Below are 27261 nucleotides of genomic sequence, written 5' to 3'. Positions count from 1 at the left end.
TGGTGTCTTGCTCCTCTTCCTTAAGGATATTTACTCTTTCTGAGTCCTTCTTGATGATCCCCTCATTTTGACAGCAAAATTGGTTTCACGGTGGCTTAATTCTGCTGCTAGAAATAAGAGGTTCCTCTTTCCAGTGGGCAATAGGCAGCAAGAACAAATGAATTCTCAGGAGAAATAAGTGTTTGTTTTTCTGGATGAATCCAAGGTGTAGGGAGAGAACTAGCTTCTGTAGAGTTATTCCCTGATGGGAAGAACATCTTTATTCATTGTATTCTCTTTGTGCTTTGGAGATCTGGAAGCTCCACCCTGTAGGTAATAATCTGAGCCTTTGAGACGGGGGAGTATTGGGAGCCCTTTCTTTTCACTGAGCCCATGTGAGGTCACTGGGCAGAATCACGCTGATTTTAGTAACCGTGGTGATGCAATAGGTAGCCCAGAAACTAGCAGACTCTAGACTTACTGCCTGTGGGCAAAGAGCTGGCTGAATTAAGTCTGGCTTCTTCTCATTTCCAGCTGCAGCCCTGAGTTAAAGAACCTAAAATAGATTACTTCCCTAGAGCCGCGTGTGAGTGGTCGTAGTGCTTCACACGCTGCGAGTTTGTGCTGGCACGCGGGTGGGATGGAGTTACACGTAAGGTAAACACCGTCTTCAGAAACAGTATGTGTTGTGACAAAATATGAAAAGCTGTGAAAGGTGGGAAGGCCCACAGCCAGACATGTTCCTGGGAGTATCCCAGGAGTTGTTTCTGGTTTTACCCTGAAGTTTAGCCAGAGCAGGCGGCGTGAGCCTGTGGCTGTGACACTGAGCAGAGGACTCCGGAGCTCTGAGCAGCATTTCTGCCTGTTTCCCAGCAGACTTTCAGCAAGACATTTAATCCCTTTCTGTTCCTCATCTTCCCTCCTGGAACAGAGGGATAAAGCTTCCTTTATCTCCAGGCTCCCAGGATTCTGTTTAGATTGCAAGTTCTTTGAGGAAGAGAAAACACCTGGCACAGTAAGGCCCCGTTCTCAAATAGATGCCATTGTAATACCTGTAATCAGAAGCCGAGCAGATATCTCTTAGCTTGAGAGTTTCCGGACTGTGACCTCTCTCGGGACTGGTTTCTAACAGATGTGCAGACAAGTTTTCCTGTCTTCCAGGAGTCTTTGGGAGTCTAAAATTTCCACCTTTATAAAATTTCCAGGTTTATTTCAATTTTTAAATTTTACTTTCTGTCTGTTTAAATTCCTTAAGGTTTCAGTTGAACAAGCATTTCAATTAAAAAAAAATAATTTTTTATTTAAATATTACTTTCCAAAAACCATCTCACTTTTTTTTTATTTTATTTTGCTCTTGGAAACATTTCAAGCTGGGAGCTGATCCAAAGATGACCTTTCCCCACAGACAATTTCAACAAATCGGTATTTCTCCGGTGAAAAATATCTATCATTGGAAAATCCTAACTGGCACTTTTTGACTGCTGCAGGGAAGACTTTGCAGGCAGAGACCTGCCTTCTAAAAGCTGGTTGCTGAATTTACCATTAGCAGTAATACGGCTCTTTTGATGGCTTCTTCTGTATCAGTGCAAGCTCTGAACTGCCACTCATATACAAGCAGCTTCCTTTCAAGTCCTGCCATTTCTCACTTTGATATTTCCCCACAAAGCTGCCTGTTTAACTATTAAAAAGTCGGTCACTGCAACTGGTTAGCTATAGGACTGTTTAATAGGGATTTTTGTTTGGGTTTCTGTTGTAGCTGAGGAGGATATATGATCTCTTTTGAAATGAGCTATTAACATGATAAAACGTCTTGGGAACATACAATACTAAAGCTGATGGTTTAATCTTTGCTGGGGTATCTGAATGCTGTATTAAATACAGGGGACTGCACTAACGAGTGTTTGAGCTTTGTAGTGGTATGGCACTAGAACACAGAGCTCAAGCGCAGTTACCAGATTTTTCTGTAACTGTTTCCTGAAATATGCTTTGCATTTAGTGTTCGGAATCAAACACAGGGATACTATAAAAATCCTATGTTTTCCATACCTCAAAGATGGGAAATTTCAAAAAGGTTGGTGTTGCTAAGAGAGATTTTTCCTCATTTATCCGTACATGTGTGTGTGTGTGTGTATACATGTATATATACTCACAAACATATATACACATGTGTATGTGAATATTTGCGCCTGCTGTATCCGTAGCTGGGCTCAGTTCTGTAGTTCTGCTGGTGCAGACACCCCTGTTTGAGGTTATCTGTGCCCATTGCTTCCCCCAGGCCGTGGCTCTTACCTGGGCACGCTAGCTGGGTTTATCGCCTTCCACCTTCTTCTGAGCTATGGAGGAATCCTGGTTGGCAACCAAAATTTTACAAAAAGTTGCTTCATTTTTACAATTTTCTGTTTCCACACACCACCACCACCCCCCTTCTTCCTCCCAGTTTTACATCAAAGATGGGAATTTAACCCTGATTAATTTAGGTGCAACTTACAATCAAGGGACTTGGAAGCTGAAGCTTAACAAATACTGGCCTTGCAAAATGTACAGATATTTAGCAATGGTGCTCATGTGTGTCTAAAACAACGTCTTTAGGGATGTAGTGAATTCCATTACATCTTCAGCCAGGATGTTCTTTCTGGCAGAAGGCAGAGGCTTTCCTTTTGGAACCATGAGGCAAAATTTCTCTCTGGGTCATTCAAGAGATCAGGCTGAAAGTTTCTCATCAGATTCTGCTCTGAAGCTTTGTGGTTATGTGTAAGAGAGGGGCTGAAGCCTAGAAAAGTGAAAATACACGCTATCTCCACCCTTCATCTCTGAAGCCTCCCTTCGTTTTATGATCAGTATTCCCCAGCCACAGTTTGAAAGGAGGCACTGCTGGTAGTGCTTTCACAACATCACTGTCCACAATCATCAAGGGAGAAGAGACAGTCCAGATTGTCAATTAATTCCTGACCTTGGCTTAACAGTAACAACATTTATAAGTCATGAATAAAATTATTTGTAATGGCAAAGAAACTGTTAGAGTTTAGTAAGTCTATCATGTTCATAGACTGCATTTAATTGTGGCGTGTAGCTGCATGTAGCATGTCCTGCCACTGTGGCTAGAACCTCCTATGATACCTTCCACTTAGGTCCGTGACGTGCTCTTTAACATAGCTTAACTGGTTTTGAATCCTTTTTAATCATTCCTATGTGTAGGCTTAACATAAAAAATCCTCACCTTTAGATACCAGTGAGTTAAACCAAATACAGGGGTGCTGTAGCTGTACAGCTAGGAAAAAAGGAGAAAAGCTTTTTCAGTTTAAGTGGTTTATTGCCTAGATTAGTGTTCTTTCTGTGACACTTGTGGACGGTTAGCTGATTTACTTTTTGATTTTAGTCCTCTCCAGGGAAGGCAGGGTTTTGAGAATCTGGGAGCTGCAGTGTGAACAATTGATTTCTCAGTAAGCCCTGAAATCTCTGGCTTGTCGATTCTTCTGCCTCAGTATACCTATCTGTACAACAGGAGGTGATGTCCTTATGGCTAATTACTGCTTAAGTGCTTTCAGAGCCGTGGGTAGACCACTAATTAGTCACAGTCATTTAGTCAAAATTACCAAAGTCTGGTATTTTCCCATATGCTCTGTTAGTTTGGGGAAAATGTCTTGAAAATGCATTGATTTAGGCTTCCCTGGTGTATTTTGTTTGTTTGTTTGACGATGACTTTCTGTGTTGTGGTTGAAAAAGATGTTGCTGAATTGTGTTGTCTGCTTCTAGTTTTTGTGAATGTTCTTTTGGTTTAAATAGTGCAAAATCCTCTTTCCAGAAAGAAATGTCAAAATAAAACAGGATGCAGATACTGCTGCGATAACTATTTTGTTTCGGTATGTTCTACATCATCACTCTTGGTGTTGGGATTTATCTCGTCTGCACCCTCTGCTGTACAGATCTGATTTATGTAGACATACCAACATGCATGTACACAAAACACACAAGCACCCACAGTCTCTTACATTACATTGTGAAAGAACCATAAGGTTGAAGTGTGTTGACTCAACTATTTAATGAGGTGCAATAAATCTTGACAAGACCAGCTGGCACTAGAGTCAGGCTTCTCATCTTTTTACCATTACATAGAAATGTGAACAATAGTGGAAAGAAATGTAGCTCTTCTTTTTCTTTTTTTTTTTTTTTTTGGTACTCAATTCTGTAGCACTGTATTGAAATCATCCACTTTCATGGAATGCAAAGCACGGTGGATTCTGTGGAAAATGTTAATGATGTAAAGGCCCCTTTTCCTGGTTCTTTTTCTCAAATTCTGAAAATGTTATTGATCTGACAGATCACGCAAGTGTGGTCAGCATTAATATCCCTGCAACACACACTGGCTGAGCAGAGCAGCAATGTTGAGTAATGATACCCAGAAGGTGTTTCAAGTCTGGTAGCGAGATGTGCTGTACCTCGTGCTGCTCTTAACCTCACATCTCACTTTTCACCTTCCCTAGCACATTGGTCTCTAGCAGTTACTTCTCACCACCAAATCTTTATTACCTTTGCCCCTGCCTGTCACCAAGCTCCTCCTCTGCTCCATGGCACGCCATGAAATCCTTTCCTCTTTCTCATTCTGCCTTCAGGTCGTCTTCTCCCAAGGGGCATTGCTGGCTGATTATAGCTACCACCAAGTCCAGCAGGGCTGACCTGAGTATTACTTGAATATCTTTTTAAAAAATACAAATAATTAAGCAGCTCGGACATCTAAGCATGTGGCATGGTTCCAAAGCATCTTTTTTAATGGGCCAGATTTATTGTTGTGAAAAGAAATCTGTTTAAATAATGCAATTCTTGTTTTGGGTGGGTTTTGTTCCTGACAGTGGCATCTATCAGTCTCTTTTCTGTTTCTAGCCCCACAACTTAATGCCAATCTATCCTTAAAGAATAATTGCTCCCAAACCAACTAGATCCTTCTGGATTCACTTGAGAAAGACTGCCTGGGCTTTGCTGTGTATCCCATAATGATAGCTGACATCTCCAAAAGTAATAACTGCACCTCATTGCTTTGTGATTACAGCATTTGATGTGTGCTGGGCTCTGGTGCTTGGTGGAAGGAGATACATCGTGTAAAACAAAGTTGGACCCCCCTCTGGATGGCACTGAATGTGGCGCAGACAAGGTAATCACAATGCTCCGTAGCAATCACTTTGTTTTTTCCAGCATTGTCTGTGGAATAATGTTTCCAAGATGTTCAGTATTTACCATAAACCCATATTTTATACTGATTCTGTTACAGAAACTGCTCAATTAACAGCTGGATTGGGTTAAGTCTTTCTGATTTTATGTTACGTGTATTTCAGTAGCCTCTGGAGACCTCAGTAGTCAAGTTCTTGTGGTCTAGGCATTCTACAAACACTGCAGGAAAACCCTGTGCTTCACTCTTAAGTGTACAGGCCGAGTACCCCGTGAGTCATGTTAGGTGCTCACTCCTGTCACTTCTGTTCAATGCTGCCAGTGGTCGTTCGTAAGTGAGGTTTTTTTCCGGGTAAGCTAAGGCAGTAGTCATCTTGGCTATATTTGAAGTAGAAAGTGTGGAGAGCATTTAGGCTGACATTTGGAAAATGGAGAAAGATGGGGAAAGAAAAAGAGGCTACTTCTAAAAGTAGCTCAAAATGTGTTGAGCTCAAATTCAGTGATGGTGAGTTATTTTTGAAGTATCATTTGCGGTACTGTATCTATATACTCAGATGACTAAGGCATATCTGGGCTTTCCAGAATCCAGGTTGATGTAGAAAATTGTTATGAGAAATGCAAAATAAACTCTCAGATTGGTGGATCCTCCCTCCCATGAAAATCACCATTCCAGTAACTGGCTTCAATGCTAGTGGGATTTCCTGTGGGTGGGAGTTACCGAGGCGGAGCTGCTGCCTCCCAGCTCACCTGCTGTGCTAACAGAAGGTGTCTTTAGTGAACACGTTTGACCTCTGAGATGGGCTGTGGTAGGTGGTATGTGGTTCATAAATGTATGTATGTGGGTGATTCTCCCAGTGTGGCTGACAACTTGCCAGGCTGCAAAGGAACCTGACTGGTTTGGTAACTGCCAGCCCCCGACTTACTGGATTTGGATTCTAATATTTTTTGATTGTTGTACCATTGGGGAGGTACGAAAGAGTAAAATTAAAAAGTTTCGTTGCTAAAATCAAAGATTAGAGGCCTTTTCTTTGCTTGCAGATAAACAATGACAAGAAAAGCTGGGTCATGGAAAGCATGACGAGGAAACTGAGACAAAAGATTTTTAGATAAATGTTTTTCTAACTACAGGAGTCCTGGTGATTCTTCCGTGAGACTGCTTAGCAGTGCTCACTGTGTCGTGTCCTGGACAGAGCAGAACAGGCCAAGTTTGCTGCTTGGGCAGGAGCCAGCGCAACCTAATAGAATCAAAGGTTGTTTGGGGCTTTAGCCAAGTTAGGTCCAAAATACCTCAATTATTTTGTACATACTGGGAATACTGCTGATGAAGACATTGCTTTGGGGTATAATTTCTTGGACTCGGTTTCTGTGAAGAGTGTGGCTTTAAGTCTTAGCGCTTAGATAATTATCTGCTTTATAACGCATGGGGCTCAATTCTGTGATTATTTTTTTTAATGACAGAACTCCCTTCAGGGCTTCGTCGAAGGTGACACTTAAATTTCTGTGTTTCACCTTCTCCCTTTCTCGTCTTCCCACCTCCATCTCACTGAAGCCTTGAATCTCTACAGACTTGAACATGGGCTTGTTGTAATGTCTCAGACATCCATTTAAGTCCACCTGTGCAGGAATGTTTGCAAGAATCAGGGCTTCTTTCCAGCCTGTGCTAACACAGTTGCATTTCAGTGGTGCCGAGCTGGGGAGTGCGTCAGTAAAACTCCTATCCCTGAGCATGTCGATGGAGATTGGAGCATGTGGAGTCAGTGGAGCATGTGCAGCCGGACGTGTGGCACAGGAGTGCGATTCAGACAGCGGAAATGCGACAATCCCCCGTAAGTCTTCACATCATGCTGATTTCTCTTTGCATATAGCACTTAGATGATCCTTGCTGCAAGAGTGCAGGGAAGAAATGGGCAGCAGAGCTGTGCAGAGGACAAAAGAGATTTCTTGGTCACAAGCAGCAAGGACCAGGTCAAAATCCTGGAGTGACTCAGTAACTTCTGTGGAAGTGGCTCGAAGTGTTACCATTGGAAGTGGCCCATTGCAATTATTCAAACATAGATACAGGAAATGGTAGAAAAAATGGTGCTTTTTCCTCTCCAACATTGCAGTGGATGAGAAGGGGTTGATCTGGATCTACAGACCAAACTCAGCCAATATGTCTTAGAGCTCAGTTTTGCAGGGTGTGCTGGCTCTGGGCTTGGGAAGCGATAGAGTGGCTAACAGTGGTCATAGTGTCATATAGCTGTGTTGGTAAAGCACCTTGAGATATTCTGTACATCAGGGAGTGCTCCATACGGAAAGGAAGTTTTCCCACACACAGATGCAGTGGGTGCTGTTTAGCTCCTGCACAGTGACTACAAATAAGCCTGTGCCCTCTGCTTGGGCTTGGATTTTTTTTCTGATTCAGGAAGAAATGCAAGTGATGTTATCTCCCATGTGCCATCCTTCATCCTCAGGTCAATTGAGGCACATCTGGAAGTCTTTTCTTCTTATGGGAGGCCTGAACAGGTTTCCACGGTGGTCATTTAACTGACCACCCCTGTTTGTCTGCATTATAACTTCTGAGATGAATGAGGGTGCTCATGATCTTGAGAGCAGCCCTCCAAGTTGTGTATCTCTAGCTTTATTCATATTTTAAGGTCTTCTCCACAGACAAAGCACAGGTAACTTTTCTTTTTAAATAGGGGCTGAAATTCTGGCTAGCAACATAGTCACTTTAAAGACATGCCTAGATGATGGATAGGCACACCCTGGCTGCTGCTGAGCTGTATTCATGTGAAAGGGATATTTTTGTTTGTTTGTCTCCTTAAATAACGCTGAACTGCAATTGCATGTCTATAATGTCCAGGTTTGATTTTTACCAGCTCATATTCCTGAACAAGGGACTGAACTGGTTTCTTTGCTGTCAGCCACAAAACATCTCTTTAACCACAGTGCTGACCAAACCTAAATCCATTCATCATCGTTCCTTAAATTACAGGAAATGCTCCCTCCAAGATTGCACACTGATTTTAAAATTCTCTTGCTCATATACATTCTTGGCTGGGGATACACACGTGATCTTCTTTTGCTTCAAATTCCTGGCGTCAGCCCACTTCTTCTGCAGCTGGTTTATTCACTGTCCAAAAATATTGGCTAAGGGATTTATCTCTTATTTTATATATATTTGGTCTTGGGATTATTATTTTTTTTTAACTGGAATCTCTGCTCCTGCCAGCTGACTTTTGAGCCTATGGGACTAGTAGTATTTTTAAACCAGTTGCTTCACCGTTTGATTTGGTTTTTCCTCTCTGTGATTTCTGGGAGTATTTGCATGCATTGCCTACAAATGGTTGTAAGGCAGCGTGTCATGAGCCAGTTTGCACATGCAGACGTTTGAGTTGTACTGCCTTGTGTTCTTGTCCAGGCTGTGGACTGTTGTCGTACAGTGGGATTGAAGAGAAAACCACTGGCTTAAACAGAGCATCAGAATGAGATCTTCACTCCTTTTCCAGTCCCCTCTTGTCATGTAAAAGGGTCATGGTAGTATAAATGGGCTTTGATTTCTTCAGTTCCATTAGTGGGTGGATTCTCTTGGCACAAATACAGTGGAAGATGGCCATGAGGTTGTCTACCAGGAGATCTTGCACAGTCACTTTTTCAGGCATGTGTCAGGGTGGGCTTGAATGATACTGTTTATTGGAAATCAAAGGCAGTGCTAGAGCCCGTATTATACAGGGCTTGAGACCTGGGATTACAGGGATCTTTCCTTTCAGATTCTCTTGCAGAATCTGATAGAGATGAAGCCCAGGCTCTTGGCCTCAGCGTTTGGAGAGGTGGAAGTGATGAAGCCACAAACACGAAGTGAAGCAGGAAAAGAAAGGCATATGAACAAGCTCTACGTAACTGTGTGAGACTGGAGAGAGTGACTGTCATTTTTCTTCATCTTACATGATGAAAACCCCCAGTATCCTGTTGAAACATGCCAAGAGGTCTGTAATACTGAAATGCTATTACAGAGGTCCGTTAAGTAAAAGATTACTGTCGGTAATTCTGCATTCCCTACCCAAACAGTAAGAGCAGAACATAATCAGCATGGCAGAGCAATGTCTTGTCCATTTCTCCGACTGCCTGTCCATGTCTGTTTATCTGCTTGTTTTTGAACCCATTGAATAGACGCTCTATATTCTACTAGTGTTTTACTAGAGTTAGTCTAGTAGAAAGCAGCAACATACTACCAAATAAAGTATGATGCTGTCAGACAGAGGGGAGCTGAGGTGGGAATGTCTTGTTGAGTGTATTGTTTTGTGTTGAAATACTGGGAATAGAAACATCCCCCAGATCTGTAGGATGCTCTGTCGTTTTGTGGCTGCTGAGATGAGCACATCCAACTCCTTGGTTTTGGGAGACACTACATCAGCTGGAGGCAGTTCATTTTGCTCCTTAATTAGAAAGGGAAGACAGGTCAGACTGCTGAAGAGCCTGGAGAGAGCCTGCACACAGAGGAGTGCAGGTCAAAAGGCACTATGTTCCTGTAACTCCCACTGACTGGGAGTGGTGGGTGCTCAGGAAGTCTGTCTCCTAATGGATTTGGCTATTACTTTCTTATTGCCAGTGACCATTATGACCAACAGTGAGAGCTTCTTGCTTCCAGTCTGCATTGGCAAACATAGAAAGTTCCTCACGAGTTAACAACATCTTAAGATTAAAGGCAAGGCAACAGCTGATGAAGACAGCAAATAGCAGTCCTGCTGTGGCTCCTGTTTCATGGCCATCATCTTGATACCCTGCTCTTGAGAGAGTGTTCTGTTACTCTTTGGGTATTCTGACTGATTTCTTTTTTGTTTTGTTCTTTCCCTGTGCATGTACACACAAATATGTAGAGAGTCACTTGCGTTCAATGGCTACATCTCTTACTGTAGCCAGAGAGATGGTGCTGACACCAAAGTTCGTGTATTTGAGTGCAGGATTCACGTGGGAAGAAGCTTGCATCGTGCTTCTAGTCATCTGGACTGAGTGTCTGTCTCATCCAGTCTACGGCAGCAGACACAATCCTCCCAGAAGATTTCTGGATCAGTCTCAGCACATCTGCTGCCTTGCACGTGTCCGTGGCAGAAAAGAGGTGTTAGCAGTGCAAGCAAGCAGGCGTTTGTTCAGGCTGTTTTTCTGGTGACTCTCTGTGATGTTACAGTGTCATTGGAGACCAGCATTTCCATTTAAGAAAAAACAAAACACTTTTTCTGGGATTTATGGAGCTACTGTAAAAATTTGATCTAGGCTGAAATTTGGCATAAAGCTCTTCTTTGCAGAATCAAATGTTTCTGTTGCACCAAATGCTGAATTCATCAAGTCCAGCACAGCTAAGAAATCAAAGACCCAGTCCTATAGCCAGCATGTAAATGAACAGGGCAACTCTTCCTAGGACCACTGACACAACTAAATGATATACAATGAGGGCCTTGGTTTCTAATTAGCTGAGTGATACAACTTGATGTTCATTGCTCTTCTGGGAGGAAGGGGGAAAGAAGCTTTTGGAATGAAATGCCATACTGCTAAAAACTGGAATTTGGCTGGAGGTCCTTTTTGTGGCCATCTGTTAAAGAAAAGCAAGAACGTATCCATCTTTGCTGATTACAGCTGTGGAGATAGGTACGTGACAAATTCAGAAGAGTATCAGTAAGTAGCTAAAGAAATTATCTGTTAGGATGGCTAAGTCTTTTGCTTACTTGGCTTTTTTGTTATTAGTGGTTTGGTTTGGTTTGCAAAGAAAATATAGGCTATTGTTCAGAGTTTGAGTTTTCGTTCTTCTCTGGGGAATCATAAATAAGAATAAATAGATTTTGCAGGTGCTTAATCCTGACGTTGGATTAGTGGCCTTTCCTGCACGTTTAAAAACCAAATGTGTAAAATGGCACGGTTTTCGTGGATGGAGATTATCTGCTGCACTGATTTGTTTCTGGACACCCTACTTACGGTACAGGTTATAGCTACTTCTGTGTTATTTTAGTTTCAAATTGCTGAAAACAGAACCTTAGAGGACATATGCTGAAGAGGTGTTTGCTGTGTCCCCGTTATTGAGAGTGTTTGAGGCAGAGGACAAAGCGAATGGTGGGAAAAGAACGGTGAAACATTCCGTGTTGCCTGCCTCTCTCTTGGGTATTTGGTGTGATCCTGGGCACAGCGGTGTCACCATGGTGCCTCTAGGTTCCCCATTAAGAATATAAATACTTAACTTTGATATCTCTGATGGAACTACAAATTATCTTCTGAACTGCCTGACCGTGCAAAAGTAAATAATACTTAGACTTTAGGTGTCACGCTCAGTGCACCTTCCAAAGCCCAACCCTCACAAGTCAGCATCAGTTAAGAAACTTGTCCCATATCACAGGAAAGGTTAGTCAGAGCTCCGGCCTGATGTCAGGGCAGAACCCAAAGTTTGGGAGTACCTTACTTCAAGTCCTGTCCTGAAACTGTTGGTGCACACAAACACACAGGCACACACGCGCGCACTCCTCCCTTCTTTCGCGGTCATTTACCTGCTCCACCTGAAAATATGTTAGGACACGAATGAATTGCTGTTGAAGTCAATGAAGAAATTTAGGACAGCAGTGTAAAATTAGTCAAATCCCTTGGATCGTGACCAGAATACAAACAGTTAAACACTCTGTATCTTCTAAGAAGACTGCTTAGTGCCCACAGGTGAGTAGCATTACCTCTTACCTGAGGTGTGCACTGTGTAGGCAGCCTCTATTTATTGGTCTGTATATGGGATGCTACAAAGAACATGCTTCTGTAACAGACCATCTGTTATGATAAGCCAGTTACGGATCCACAATGGAGCTTGAATAGTTTTCTGTCAGGGACACTGACAGCAGGACTGGACCTCTAGCAAGGAACATTCCTACTATTTCCAGAGTTGCCTTGGGCAGGGAAACTTAGGTGAAGGTGTGCCTGTGAGTAGCTGTGCTGTTCCTGCTGACCCTGGTTTGTCTTTCCTGCGATAGCCCGGGACCAGGCGGGAAGAATTGCCGGGGAGCCAGCGTGGAGCACACTGTGTGTGAGAACTTACCCTGCCCTAAAGGGGTGCCAAGCTTCAGGGACCAACAGTGCCAGGCCCACGACAGATACACCAACAAGAAAAAAAGCCTCCTGACAGCTGTCATCATTGATGGTAAGTTTTTTCGTCTTCCTCTGTACAACCTTGCTGTTCTTTCATTGCGGCTTCTCAACCCGTCTTGATTTCATCCACAATACTCGCATATGTTGGTGAGAAGGCTGCAATATGTTCCCTTAGCTACATCTGAAAGACTAATTACAATTAGTCGTTCTTAGTTCTGCCCTGCTCTTCTTTTAGCCTTCTTAACAGAAGATACAGAGCTGTCAGTTCTTTACTCACCTTTTTGTAGTACTCGGGGAGAGGTGCCTTAACTTGATTCCCAGTTTGAACAGGCAGGTATTTGGGAATGGGAGCTTGAACATTCAAATGTTCAAATTAATTTGGAACTGAAAAAAGAAGGGTTTCCTGGGACATTTTTGATGTGTGTCAATTTTGGGCATTTCGGCATGATTGCCTTACTTACATTCCTTTAATGCTTCCTGTGCTGGATCTTGCTGTTCAGCTTCTATTCCAGCAGATGCTGGGGGGATATGAAAAAGGATTGTAATAATGTCCTTTCTTGTCCTGGTTTGAGGTAGAACAGAACCAATTTTCTTTTCAGTAATTTTACTGAATTTCTGCAAAAACAAACATCCTTTGCTGCATTCTGCTGAAAAACAGACAAGGCTGGTTTCATTTGGTTATCTTAATGACAGGCTTGAACAGAGGAGGGTGGTATTGGAAGTGATACTAGAAGACCAGACATTTGATAAGCCCTTTTGTGTGCTGGCAATGACAAGTTAGGTCTGACACCGGGACAAGCATACGGACAGCATTCTACTTCTCATAGCAGAGCCCCCAAGAGCACAATTCCTTAAGATGCCCCAGGAGACAGTCTGGGTTTGCTTTTTATTCCTCTCTGCTCCCCTCCCCAGATAGTTTTGCTGGGTGAATGCACAATGCGGAGCTACTTTCCTGACGAGCTTCAGTCACAGAAAACTCTCCCAGTTTTTTCCAGAGGTGTTTCACTCCTTTCTCCATTTACAGTCAGAAACTACGGGTTGCTGAGAGTCCTGTAAATAGGAGAGGGGAAAAAACGGATGATTCAGTGATCTTCTCTGATCAGTGCTGCCAGAATTAAGTAGCATATTGCAGTGGGAAGTTCATTCAGCCACAGAAAGGGAATATGCCAATTTTTGGCCACCTGAAGACTCAACGAGATATTGCTATGAGATAATACATACAAGAAAACAACATTGTTCTCACTGTCTACCAAAGCCTCGCTTACCTGAGCCATGTTACCCCAGTTTCCATGAATGCAAATTAGAAACCTCTCCTGGCCTGTAGCAGATCTTGCTACGAGAGGCTGTCCAGAGGCGGTCAGGCTACCGGTTTCCTGCACAAGCTGCTCTTTCAACAGCTTTCCCAGCTCCTCTGTTCACTCTGCAAGTGAAATCAAAATCCAGCCTCTGTGAATTTGCTTTGCATCAGACACAAGGCAGGGAGTTTGAACATCCACAGGATATGCCTGTAGATCCTCTGTCAAGCGAGACAGATGGACAGAGGGCAGCTCAGCTTCCCATCTCAGTGTCATTGTTTATTGAAGCGTGTTAGAGCACCTATGCAATGTTCTCCAGTACCTTTTTTCAGCATATCAAAGCGCCACACTCAGAAGCATTTAAATAGATACAGATCTAAACAAACCTGGAGCTAATCTCCACTGTACTTGAACTCTACTTACATGTTTTAGTGAAGTGGGAGCTGACTGCAGGTTTTTGATTGCATTGGAAACTTAGAAAAGGCCTATGCCACTTAGCCTTATGTATTGGCAAACCTCCTCTCTTATGTCTGAGGAGTGGAAGTACTTGACTGTGCAGAACAAAACATGTTTCCATTTGAATGTCTATAGGTTCTTCCCTGGATGAAGTCTGTGAGTAGCGGAGTCAGCTTAAAAGGAAAAACATTGTATTGCCTAAATATCTGTTACTTAAATGTATGGCAAATGCAGTCAGTAAACCTTGAGATCTGTTGTATGCTGCCAGCTAATGATACAAATGTTTGAAAAAGCTTTTTAACTCAATTCCTTCTCTAGCTAAACACAATGGTAGCTTTTCCAAAGCCAGGTGTAATATGTAATATAACAATTGCTATTAGCATGGATGAAAAATGCAACTTTTTTCTACTGATGTATTTCGAATTAATTTGGGGGTTCTTTCTCTCGATATTCTAGCTGCATAGTTTGCTGACAGAAATGTTTGTAGGGCCACAAATATCAGTTCAAGGAAATAGCAGGTAGTATGTATGCAAGAATGCTTTAAATTTATGTATATAACTGTTCTTACGGGCACACTGATGTAAGAAAGTCCGTCCATCAAGAGTAGAAATGGACTGGAGAACTTGTTCTTCCTAAATCACTGGCTGCAGCCTGAATTTTGTCTGAGACACTCACACAGTGACTTGGTCATTCATATCAGGCTGCTGAATGTTCCCTGTAACAAGCATGTTCCGTTCGCAAACAGATACATAGAAATGCACTGACTAAATGGTTTTCTGTGTCTTAAAAGACCAGACTCATCAATGTAACTATTTGAATATTGATATTTTAAAGTGGGGAAATGACAGGCCTAAATTGAAAGGCTCATGTTTCTTCAAAGATGAGAATATCAACAGGTATCTTTCCAAATCCATTCATGTAGAGACTGCATCACCTTTGCCTTGAAGACTCTTGTTTGTGCTGTTCCTAAAGGCAGTTGCTTTGGTATTTCTCTTTCCAGATAAACCCTGTGAGCTCTTCTGCTCTCCACTGGGGAAGGATTCCCCTGTGCTGGTGACAGACAGAGTCCTCGATGGTACTCCATGTGGGCCTTACGAGACCGACCTCTGTGTACACGGCAAGTGCCAGGTGGAGTAACTTTCTTTTGTTTTATTTCTAGCGTTACGTGTAGTCTGGGGCAGCTGTGTATATCCTAGAAGAACAGGCGTCCACGTGGGTGGCTGGGGGGCTGTCTCGGAGGTGAGAGGGCAACACTATTTTATAAGACCCATTGCAAGAGCCCCACAGCACCGTGTCTTGGTCTGAGAATTATGATAAATGCCCGAGGTACGAGCTTCTTACTGAACAGCTGGGAATGTTCAATGATCACATTTGCTTGTGTGTAGTCATCAAATGGCTTGGGTGGGAAGGGACTTCTGTTGAGGGGAGCAGATGGGAGTGGAGATCTGGCTTGCTTAACTGCTCCATTTTGGCTATTAGAGTAATCACTGAAAAACCACTGATGCTGCAAACTGGATTATAAATTGTCACCACCCTGTTACAAGTGTTACATCGCCAGCATCATGATGCTTTTCAGGTCTACCTGATTCCTGTCTAAAAATATTGAGGAAGCTTTTTAATACCAGTTGCTCCTTGGCTCCTGCAGCGGTATGAGCCAGTAGCTTCCCTTGTGTGATTTTTATCAACTGTATTACTAGATAATGCCAAGGTGAGTTAGTGTAGGGACCCATCAAAACTGTTTGAAAGGCCTTTTCCCTTACAGTAAGAAAAAGGTTCCCTTCCTCCCACAAACTAGGTTTTAAAACTCCACGCAATGGAAAATACAAGTTTAAAGGAGCAGATCTTGCAGCCCAGAGCACAGCCCAAGGCAGTTTTCTTTTGCTTCTCATGTGCATTGTTTTGCTTGGGTCACATAAAGAGCAAACCAGAGAGAATGTAGGGTGGGCTTCCTTCTGCTCTCCCACAAGGGGAAAATCAGTGTCCCCTTATTTGTCCCTGGATGGGCTGGACAAACCCTGAACTTGCTTGTTCCCTTCTATGTCTGGTCAGACAAGTCAAGAATGGAAATGAAGAGGACTCTGTTCAAGAGCCTTCGGATTTGGTCCCTTTTCCTGGAGTGAAAGTGGCATGGACTATAATGGTTACAGTGATAATTGTTTCTCTCTAGCCAAATTACACATAGAACCAAAATCAGGTGTGGGAGATCTTTGTAATACAGCTCTTCAGGGTTTGCTGGGCAGTGAGACAGTTTGTAACGCAGCACATCGAATGCCTAGGGAGGCCATCTGTTAGAGCTGGTATTTCAGATTCCTTGCAAAATTTAGTGGAGTTGTGTAGACCCATACTAACTGGAGATTTAGGGTTTGGACAAGCGAAAGGAGAAAATAGAATGTTTATTTAAAGATCATAAATTACAGGAAGTCATTTGTAATGGATGCTTCTAGCAATGTGTTGCAGTTGGAATCAAGTCATTTGTCATGGACACTATGACAGGGCAAACACTTCGTGGTTTTTCTTCTGATCACGTAGCATGTGTTCGAAGTTTGCTGCACACACATTAGTGATGTGAAAGACAGTTGAATTGGATACTGCAACCTTACCAGTGCTGGATTCTTCCTGGCTGATCTTCCTCTAAGTTTATCCTCATCCAGATTTGTATCCTATGCTAGGAATGCCGCTTTTCAGTATGAACCAGCCTGTTGTATCCACCAGAACAGCTTTCTAGAATCACCCTTGAAATCCACAAACTTCCCTGGAGATATGCTGGTTTGCCCTGGGGGCACAAGGCATGCCAAATTTGGCATTATTTCTGATTTGTGTGAGCAGTGATTAAGATCTAGCAATTTTGAATGTTTTGAGGCTTCCAGGCAGGGAGATAGGTGAACACAATATTCACCTGGGTATATGAGAGGCTTTGGGGGCATAATGCAGCTTTACTAATAGCAATGCAACGAGATAAGTGAAAAATCTTTGCTCGGATTGAATTTTGCACTGCTGCAGGAGACACGGTTCCCTGCCAATTGCTGCTGAAGAGGCGTGTTTAATTCAGTCCTTCTAATTTATTCAAATGAAGAATCTGAATAGTGAGCTGCTGGGGAGCCAGCACAGGTTTGATTCTTTATGTGTTCTTTAATATACAAAGTGCTTGCATAGAGCCAGGTTCCTGGTGCATCCCAAGTTACTTAATTTTTCTCTGTTTTCAGCTGTATCTGAAAAAACTACAAAATCCATTAATAACCTTTTATAGTAAGGCCAGCTGTGCACTTCCAGCTGTGTGCCATTGGCCATTACTCTGGGCCAGCCAGCTTTACTGCTCCAAACATTCATATCAGCCACAAATGGTAAATCAGACATTATGGCAATGTACATTTTCTCCTTCCAGTGAGGAGCAGTAGCCAGCTCCCCTCCAAATGAAAACCTTTATGAGCACAGAGCTTTGGAGGTACGTCATGAAAAGCAAATTGCACTCTAAGTCGGGGGCAACTGCCTTTAACTGTGCAGAGAGGTGATGACAGCTGCAGAACATTCAGTCCATTTGCATCTGGCTGAGAGAAAATGCGAAATGATCAATTCAAGCCGAGCAGATTTGAAAGCCTTGTGAACTCATTTATAATACTCTTCTGCCTTATATGCAGTTTAGCGCTGAGAATTGCCATATGTGACTGTGTACCCCATTTGCCACAGATAGATACTTGTCTAACTAGCTGCCTATTAAACCAATTTAATCGGCATATTCATTTAATTACTCTTCTCCTCATGTCTTTACCCAGTGTAGACAAAGCCTGGCAACAAGCATTGCAGGGGGCCTGGAGAAAAGAATAAGTGCTGAAATCAAAGGGTGGTAATACTGTTATTTATTTTCTTGTGTAATTCTTCTACTTGAAGGCTCTCAAAGGCAGGAATGACACATTGACAGTGTAACAGACAAATTAGCAGTAACCATTGCCTGTGAACATCTAGTCCGGGAAACATAATAGCTCTTTTCCCTTTGGCAGTAGATGCTCCTAAATGAAACATGCATCCTTGTTGCATGATGAATGAATGTAGATGAACATGGCAAAGACAAAACTGTTCTTGCAAGGAGAGGGGCGTTTTGAGAAGGTAGGCAGGAACAGATTCTCTGAAGCCTCAAAATATCCTAACTGCATTTGGGCACTGAGGGAGGAGAGTTTTCCTTCAGCTGTACTTTCTGAACTTACTACAGTTTCATTTTAAAGCCATGAGCTGAGATCCAGTCTAACCAGTGTGAATGAAATCTTTTGGTCTCAGCCTCACTATCCTTGAAACAGAATCGTCTTAAGCAGCAGCATCCCTGTATTTATTATCTCTTACACCTGAAGGTAGCTGGCGTGAGTAAACTTGGTTAAACTTTGGTCATGCACAGAAGTACCAGAGAGCAAAGTCAGCTCTAAGTTTAGCATAGGAGTTCCTAAGTCACCTAGACTTTTTATAATCTTCCTTCTTGTCTGTAAAACAAATCATAAGGTTTTCATTCAATTTTAGTCCTGTCCTTGTTTATTATTTGAGGCTGAACATTTCATTTGTGATAGTGATAGAAGTTTGCCAGAATGAGGACAAAATAAAAGCTACGTAAGGGCTTCAATAGATGGTCTCAAAAATAGAAGAGCACCTTATAAAGCTAGGCCTTTAGAAGAAATATTGTGGAGTAACTACAAATGCACTTATCCTTACCATCTTCTGAGCAAACTAGATGCTTTGTTCAATGTGTGTGTAGGTCTTTGATCTTTTCTTCTTGAAATTCACATAGTCTTCCAGCAAGGAGAATTTCTTTTCTGCTGAGATTTTTCAGAGACAGAAAGTCTGTGGCAGGTTGGAGAACAAGAGCAGTCTGATGCATCTGAGGAAGAGGAGGGTGAGTGCTCATCTAAGCTTTGCAGCCTCTCTGTCTTGTCTGCTTCCACAGTTAGCTTTCTCTAGCATGGACATTGTGGTCATGGTGAAGATGGGGTAGGGCAGTGCAACCTGCATCTCAGATTGCTTTTATCTTCTCATATTTCTCTTCAAGTGACAAATGGCTTTCAGAGAGAGGATTCCCTGAGGGTTTTGTTCTTCTTCAAGACTAGTCGGTGTATGTTTCATGAGTCAACATTCATGGAAGCAGTGTGCTTTCTAACCTCGTACAGCTCTTCACTCTCTTTGTGCTGCCGATGTTAATAGAAAAGTGCTGGCAGAAGTAGAGCTAAAAAAGGTGTCAGATGTCACACAGCAGTGGTGTGGGGAGAAGACAAGCTGCTCAGCTGACTGTTATGACGCACATGACTTTGTGCTGGCTTTTCTCAAAGGAGGATTAGTCTGAGGCTCATGATAGCATGAGAACTTTCCAGTGGGGACTACAGATTGTACTTCAGCATGTAATCTAAGGTCTCTTTGAAAAGAGAGGCCTCCTGTATGGCGGAACCGAGCTAGAGATCAAGGGCAGTCTTTTGTGTTAAATCACAAGGCTGTGGTTTAACAATTTAAGAGGTGAAGATGTTTGGCTCTATCCACAGTTTCCTCATGATTGTTTTGTCGTGTCACAGCTACTTTTAACTTGCTGATGAATCCACAGTACATTCAATGATGACAAGACACACATTAGGCTGTCCTGGCAGAACAAAAATATTATAGAACGACTTTCTTCCAAAAGCGATTGTCATACAGTATAAAAGAGGAACACAAACTTGAAAACGGACATGTTTTCAAAAATAGTTTTGGCAAATTGGATAGGCAGAGTGTCAGGACGGGGCCACAAGTGGCAGAGGATAAATTGCAGTTGTCTACTGGACAACTTGCTGGCAAACAGTTTTCTATGCACTCAGTACCCACTTCTTGCATTTGATTGATGCATTCAGTTCTGGCTTTGCCTCCTCACTTGAGTATTTTCCATGTATTATTCATATTTCTGCATTACAAACCGTGGTACAAGATGTTCCAGACTGGGTGGCTTGTCCCCATACAGCAGCTTGGCTTAGCACTGTACTTTGATAGATGATATAGTACATGTGCACAAAATCCAGAAGGATTGTTTGAACTACAGAAACCTGTTGTATAATTACCTTTTTTTCAGTTTCTGGGTTTGTAGCAATGTAATCTGAGGCCTAAAAAGAGTATCAGGCTTTTGATGAGTAAGGTGCAGCGGCAAAAAACAACACACTGTTGATATCTTACTACCTTCTTGGTGTACTTTACAGTGGGATAGGAAAAAAAATCATGCTGTTTCCCCCTATTTTTCTTCTATGTTAACCCACAGAGAACATGTAATAGACAATTCATCGTGATATCTACATTGGAGGGGTTTAGATTTTGCTTGTGGCGTGAGCAGCCAAGAATCGACCAGAAGGGAGGCTACAGATCTATCGCATACTGATAAATATATATAATTTTCACATCCAGAACTGACATGATAGATGCCTCTTCTAAAGAATGGGTGCTTGATATAGAATCCTCTGGTATCTGCAGCCTTTGGCATTTGTGCAAACCAGGGCAGAGGCAGGGTGGAATCAGGTCAGAGGTGTTAATTCAGATGAAGCTGGTTTGGAAGGATCAGAAAGGGGTCGCTGCAGAAAGCAACCAAAGAACAGAAGCAAAGGACTTCCTGGAATGGGAAAAGGCTGTGTATTATTTGCATGTTCGCTCGTACAGCCTGCTCTGCTGCCAGAACACAGGGGGTTTGACACACAACCTTCAAGCTCTACATGTGAAAAAGTGGTTATCGAAAATATTCATATCTATCATCTCTGTGAACTGCTAAAGGATCTAAACACAAAGACAATGGGCAAGTGTAATTGCATATCTAATGCAGATACGATAATGCTAATTTAGAATAGGCTGTGCATGTCTCCTGTTTGAACAGAGCTGCTCTGATTCGGATAAAATCTGAAGGCTTGGGAAACAACAGGATATTTGCTGAACTAAATTCTACATGGACTTCAATCCATCACACAAAATTTGTTGTGGAGGAGAAATAGATGTAATTTACAGATTAACTACTTGATTAGGGATCCAGGCTCATCCTCGTGTACAAATCCTGACAGGCATCCATAACCCTCCACAAGGGCAGTCATGTTTAAAACAAAGAAATAAGAAGTGTCTTACCCTCGGATCTGAATGTCAGTTGCTCACGTATGTACATTCCTGTTTCATGTGGCCCATCCCTGGAGGTATCAGTGGACACTGGATATTATGGACAAAAAATTGGCAGCGTAGATGAATCTGTCATAACCAACATGCTCTGTACATGATTAATTTGTGAAATGGCACACGTTGCATCAATATTTATATTTGATCCATTGAGACAGCTAGTTAGTTCAGCATATGGGAAGCATTACAGTTTTGTGAGCCTACAATGTCATTTCTTGCACAGGGTGGGTGTATATAACAAAAATAATTGTGTTTATGTAGCAAAACATACTCACGCAGGCTGTATCAATTGAGCTCTTGCACAGCCATTGTAAATACAAATAAAAATATCATTAAAAAATATCCAAGAAGAACAGAAAATAGTTCACACAGAAGAATCCAGATGATGTGTATTCAGAAGAGAACAGGAGTTTTCCTATGCTGGAGCCAGCAGTGACTGAAGCTGGAAATACCACCCAACAAGCAGTATTTTCAGATGTTTAATTATAAAAATGAGAAGAAGGGGGAGGGGGAGAAGGAAGGGTGGATTGAGATATCAGCTCAGAGAGAATGAATTTCAGGCCTTTGGCTCAGCAAACCTGCGGTTACCTGCCAATTTAAAGGTCAGTGGATAGTTCCAAAACATAGTGTCAGAGTAGGAGACTGCCTGGGTTGAAGATCATTAAGAACCCTGTGGATATAGTTGTGACTGTCCATGCTGAGGACTTGAAGTCCCAAAAGACTATCTTTAAGTTTCTTGCCAGCACTCCCATGTTTTAACATGGGCAAGGGACTGGCTTTGGTTAAAATCCACTTCCTCTTTGTCCAATTGATGCTGTTAATAGCAGTACTGCGGCACTGCAGGCTTTCAACAGCTAGTACAGGCAGGAGGTGGAACTCCTGGGTGGTGTCAATATCAGTCCCTTTGCCAAAGTTATGGATATCACTGTCCAAATTCATGTTGGATAGTACAGGGAAGCTCCGAGAGTCCAAAAACAGGGCTGACAGTGGCAAATGCTCCCATAGACTACTAAACAGGTGGTGGTAACACCAGGCTGGCTTTTTACTTTTTATTCTTCCTTCTGAAGACAAACAAGCTCCAAGTGCCCTGCTCACTCCTTAATGGATCATCTTGGTAAGAATACAAAACCGCTTCCCTTCTCACCGGTCCATTCAAGACCGATGGCACTGAAAGCATCCAGCTATTGCTGGATGGAATGGCCTATGGACTCGTTCTGCTCACCTGCAGGATAACTCTTGGGTCAGAAAACACACAGGATGTTATTGGCAAGGTCTGTCTTTCCTCAGAATGTAAAGCTTCCCCTTTCTGCCTTTCTGCTTGTTAATTAAAAAAATCACCTTACCCTGGTTGGTGTGCTGGACTGTACAGGAAGCAGCGCAAAACATGTTAGAGATGGTAAAGATCAAAAAACACAGTCGAACTATTTCATTTTAAGGAATTGTTTCTGCACTATGAAAACTTGACTTTTGAGCAGTGAGAGTTGGGATTTTCCCTTTGCATACAGTTAATTAAGCCCACGCTTTTTTTGAAAGCTTTCTGCAGGTTGAGGACAGCTCCGTCTACTCTAACAATTGACGGTGTAATGCATACAGCACACAGCACAACGTCAGTCCGAAGCTGATGAGGTACAGACTCTTTCCCCTGGTCTGGTGGGGCTTAGGCTTCCTCTGGCCCCCAGTTCTGGAATTTCAGAGGCTTTCTCACCTTGGAGGAAGCTGGACGTGTTTCTCAATTATCAGTCCAAGGCCTGCTGCAGATCCTTTCCTCCCAGGAAGGGCGATGCTCACTGTGTTTTACTTCCTCGTCCTTCCAGCCCTATCTCTTCCCCGTTGCTGCTTGTTTTAAGAGTGGCAGTATTTTCAATGTGCGGAGTTTTCAAAGGATCCGAGTGACCGAGGTGGTCACTGTAATGTGTTTCTAAATGACTTTGCAGCTTTTGGAATCCATTGTCAAATCTTAACAAAAGCTGTTTCATTATGTACTGTTATTAAATACACTTTTACTTCAGAAATGATTGGAAGGCTTGGGGAGGGGAGAATGGGCTCAAATGTTTATGTAGATGAGGGTAAAGTGCTTCAAAGGTATTTTTCCCCCATGAAGTGGCAAGAACACACCAATTTTCATCTTGAAGCCAAGAAAGAAAACTGTTTTATTCTCTTAAAGATTTTCCTTTGTAAGAAGCCATTTCCTGGCACAGATCTGATGGGGGCTTTAATCCTCAAGCCCTGGACTGACGGTAGAGTTTGCCCTGTGGATGGGAGGGATGGTGCCATTGAACGCTGCAGGGGCCATTCCCAGATCCTCCACTCACAGGGAATTAGGGTGAAGTTAAAAGGTAAAAACCAGCAAAGGTATGTTTGTGGATTCAGTGCGTGCTCTTTCCATGCCTTCAGAAAGGGTCTCTCAAGTAAAAGTCTGTCAGTGACCTAGTAAATGTGGGAGGAAATGGCTTGTCTTGAACCCCAGTGTCAGAAGAGGGGGGACTTTTTCTTTGAGAGGCTTTGCTGGCTTGCAGTGGTTTATATTATCTGGGAAACTACAGTGTAAATGTAAAGCATGTGATTGCTGTCTCCCCATTCTTTGCCTGCCTCCGTTATAGTCCTGCAGACTCCTCATGTAGCACTGGGAATAAGTGTGGTTCAGCACTTATTATGCTCCCTTTATTCATTTGCGTGCTCACATAGTGCTAATAACAATGCAGTACAATAAAAGATAGCACTAGAATCTTAAATTAAATGCAGCCTTTCCAGTATCTCAGCAGGGTGGCAGGCAGGCATAGTTTTCCAGCTGCCTTTCAGCAACCCCATTAATAAATCATATTTATTTTCCTGGAAGGAGAACTGCTGGGACATCCTTCTGTTTTGGGGGCAGAATCACGTTCAATACCCCATTATTGTTTCTTGGACATGGGTGTGAAGTTTAGACTTCAGAATTGCAACTGACAGAAACTCCACGGTCTTCTTCATACCTTCCTTTAACTCCCATTTATTAAGGTTTTTTCCTGTAGCTCTTGTCCACCAACTTACAGGCTGTTCTGCTTAACGAGCAGCATTTCCCTTGTATGTGTTTAGGATGGTCACCCTTTCTTAGCAGGTGTCTGTCTCTAATGATTTACCCAGGCAAACACTGCCGTCAGAACACGTCTGAATGCTGGCAGTCTTTGATCCCTGTCATACATCTGCACTTAGGCAGTGGCCAGTGTCTTCTGAAACAAGGGGAAAGTTTGAGTTCGGGTCCAAATTACTTTGCTTACACACAGACAGTCTGAGATCAACAGGCCAAGTTCTCTTAATATTTCACTGCTTACCCTATTTTTCAAAATGTTTGTTGTTTTGATTGTTCCCTAAGATATCTCTCCAACTTTCCTCTGGCTTTATTATAAGAAGGCAAGGATGGGAGAGACCCAACGGCCTTACTCAAATAAGTATTATTAGTGACAGCCCTGCTCACTCGTTTGCCAAGAAACTGTTTATCTACAGAGAATAAATCTTCAACTTATTTTTAATAGTAGAATCTCTGCTAATAACTTGCATAATGACAAGTCTTATTTCAGTAGAAATTTATGTTTTAAGAGTGCATTGCTGATTATTTTGAGGGTCTTACATGGACAGAAAACGGTTTACATAAACTAATGACAATAAGTCTTATCAACCTCAAGTTCTACAAATGTGCGATCGTCACCATCTTAACCTGGAAATGCTTTGTGAATAGGGAAGATTACCAGGCCAGCCTCTATAGCTACAGGGAGAATACTGTGACTGTTCTAGTAATACCTGTCTGCAGATTTTTATTGGAAAAAGTTTAGGAAGGTATAGAAAATTATGAAAATACCATTTAAAATGAAGCTTTCGGTGAAATTGTTAGTTTTTCTTTTTTTTTTTTATTTTTACAGTTGAATATCTAAGCTTAATACAGTGCAAGCATATGGAAAATTTCATACTTGTGTAAGCAATCGCGTGGTACAGATTGACCAAATATGAACCTAACCTGCTTCCGTTGAAGTGCTTTTGCATTGCAGGTATCTGAGGAGGCATTTGATTAATGAGATCTTTTTTCAGGTATTGCAGAAGTGTAATCAGAACTGAATGTTACACTCCCCGTTAAGATCCCAGTGTGAAGCAGAGCTCATTCAGTGCTCCGGAATTCAGTGAGCAGCACACTGGAACTTGTAACAGCACTCTGAATTTTTGTGTGGTGAAGGGCTGTTACCAGGATTCTGGATTAATTTTCATTTTCAATTTTCATTTAAGGAAGTCGCATTTTTCCCTTCTCTGAACTAAGAATCACAATAGCGTTCCATTTGTCTGGGATGTCTTTGACCTCCTCAAATGGAAATCGCTATACAAACATAAACCATTGGTTTAATCTGTTGTGTTTGAAGGAAGTTAAAGAGGGTTAGTATGAAATCTGTGGTGATATCTGGAATAACAAGTGTTTGTGAAACTCTTTTCAGTTACATCTTCTGAGTCAAAGTTCATACTCTTAGTGTTAGAGAAGGGGGTTGCTGAATAACCAACTCAATGCTGTTCCGAGTGAGTGCCCCTCTGATTCACAGTGTTCTCTTCCCACTCAGGTTTTCAGCCAGATGTCTATCTTAGTCTTGACTTCAATGTTTAGAGATACTTTAACCTTGCAAACAAAATAATGGGGACCTCTGGTTGTTGTCATTAGAAAATTGGCTGCGATGGAATCATTGGCTCAGCTGCCAAAGAGGATCGCTGTGGAATCTGCAGTGGTGATGGCAAAACCTGTAAAGTGGTGAAAGGCGACTTCAACCACACCAAGGGGATGGGTGAGTAACCCTCAGCAGCATTTTAGTGGAGTGAAGGTTCTCTTAACTGCTTGAGGAGAGTTGAAGAGTGGTAGTAATAGCTCCTCTTGGATAGCATTGGACTCATCTGCTGTAGTAAATGCATAAGAAACACAAAACAAAACCCAACTCAATTCAAATGTGATATTCTGAATGCTTCTTATTCAGTTGTCCAGATACCAGCCATTGCCTCTGTCTGAAATTCAGAATGAAGTCGTGTTTCTCATTTTGAATGCTACCGGTGCTGTTAATTTTAAATAAGAGACAAAATCAGGGTATCTTGTCCAGTGGGAGGGAATTCTGATTTCAGCACCATCTTTGAGCTCTTTGAGAGCTCAGAATGATGCATGTTGCAGATGATTCGTGTTACAATCAGGATATCTCAGCTAAATGAAAGAGCACTCCCCTCTGAACATTTTTACTGATTCCCTGCCAGCAATAATATCCGGTATAGGATACGAGAGCTTCCGGTCTGAGTTAAAACTTTCCCTGTCTTCTTAAACATTAATGTATATACAGCTTGGTGTTTGAATTAGTCTTTGTTCCAGAGTTTCTGTGTTGCACTTCTGAGAAACCTGTTATCCCATGTCCTAATCGGGCAAAGGGAGGGAAAGCCAGATTCAGCACTTGCAAGCTGCTCCAAGAGGAAGGAATTGTCCAGAAAAGATAATTTCACATTCAGTGAATATAGAATTGCCATTTCTGTATGGAAAAATACATTCAACATGTGCTACTCCAGGACTGACTTCAGCAAAGCACATAAAGATTCTCTTTAAGCACACACAATTCTGTTAAGTTACTAAAGCAGCACCAGGGCTTAGCAACTTTCTTGAATCAAGGTCTCAGTACTGAAGTCTGAGGCTCGGATTTTGTTCATTGACCAATTCCCCTGCACCCTTCTCCTCCTTACCTGTGGAGCCAGCTGTGATCTGTCATCTCCTCTCAGATGCAGGTAGGATTTCCCACCTGCAGCACATCTTTCTGGAGCGCATTTGTGCTTTTGCGTTGCTAGGCCAACCCGTTGAATGATTTCCTGCATTCCTGCCTTTGACTCTTTTGTCCCAGTTATTTTCCATCTACTTATGTCAAGGCATTTGTATATGATGCAAATAGTGGGAAAAGGTTCTTGTTTCCATTGAAAAAACTATTCTTCATTTCTGTAGTGGATTTTATAGCTGCTCATGAACTTCTTAATTGCTCCTGAAGAGTAACTATCTGTTATCCTTTCCAACGAGACTACAAAACATCTTGTGCAGATAAATAAGAAATTTCTGGGTCACTGCCAGGAGGTTGCACCCGTTTCCAACTAGACAGGCTGCTTGAGG

General features: G+C 42.3%; 1 protein-coding gene across 1 annotated transcript in view; it reads left to right on the top strand.

Annotated features, from left to right (window-relative positions):
* ADAMTS17 (ADAM metallopeptidase with thrombospondin type 1 motif 17) overlaps positions 1-27261 on the top strand; it is a 191410-nt gene that overhangs the window by 104729 nt on the left and 59420 nt on the right. Inside the window, exons 11-15 of the mRNA XM_063347091.1 lie at positions 5024-5125; positions 6820-6965; positions 12120-12286; positions 14986-15113; positions 25798-25918. Of these exons, the coding sequence (XP_063203161.1) occupies positions 5024-5125; positions 6820-6965; positions 12120-12286; positions 14986-15113; positions 25798-25918 (664 nt within the window). The remainder of the gene's footprint in view (positions 1-5023; positions 5126-6819; positions 6966-12119; positions 12287-14985; positions 15114-25797; positions 25919-27261) is intronic.

This window comes from Chroicocephalus ridibundus, chromosome 9 (genome assembly GCF_963924245.1).
Source record: "Chroicocephalus ridibundus chromosome 9, bChrRid1.1, whole genome shotgun sequence".
Classification (NCBI taxonomy): Eukaryota; Metazoa; Chordata; class Aves; order Charadriiformes; family Laridae; genus Chroicocephalus; species Chroicocephalus ridibundus.
This window is presented reverse-complemented; position numbering and strand designations above follow the sequence as displayed.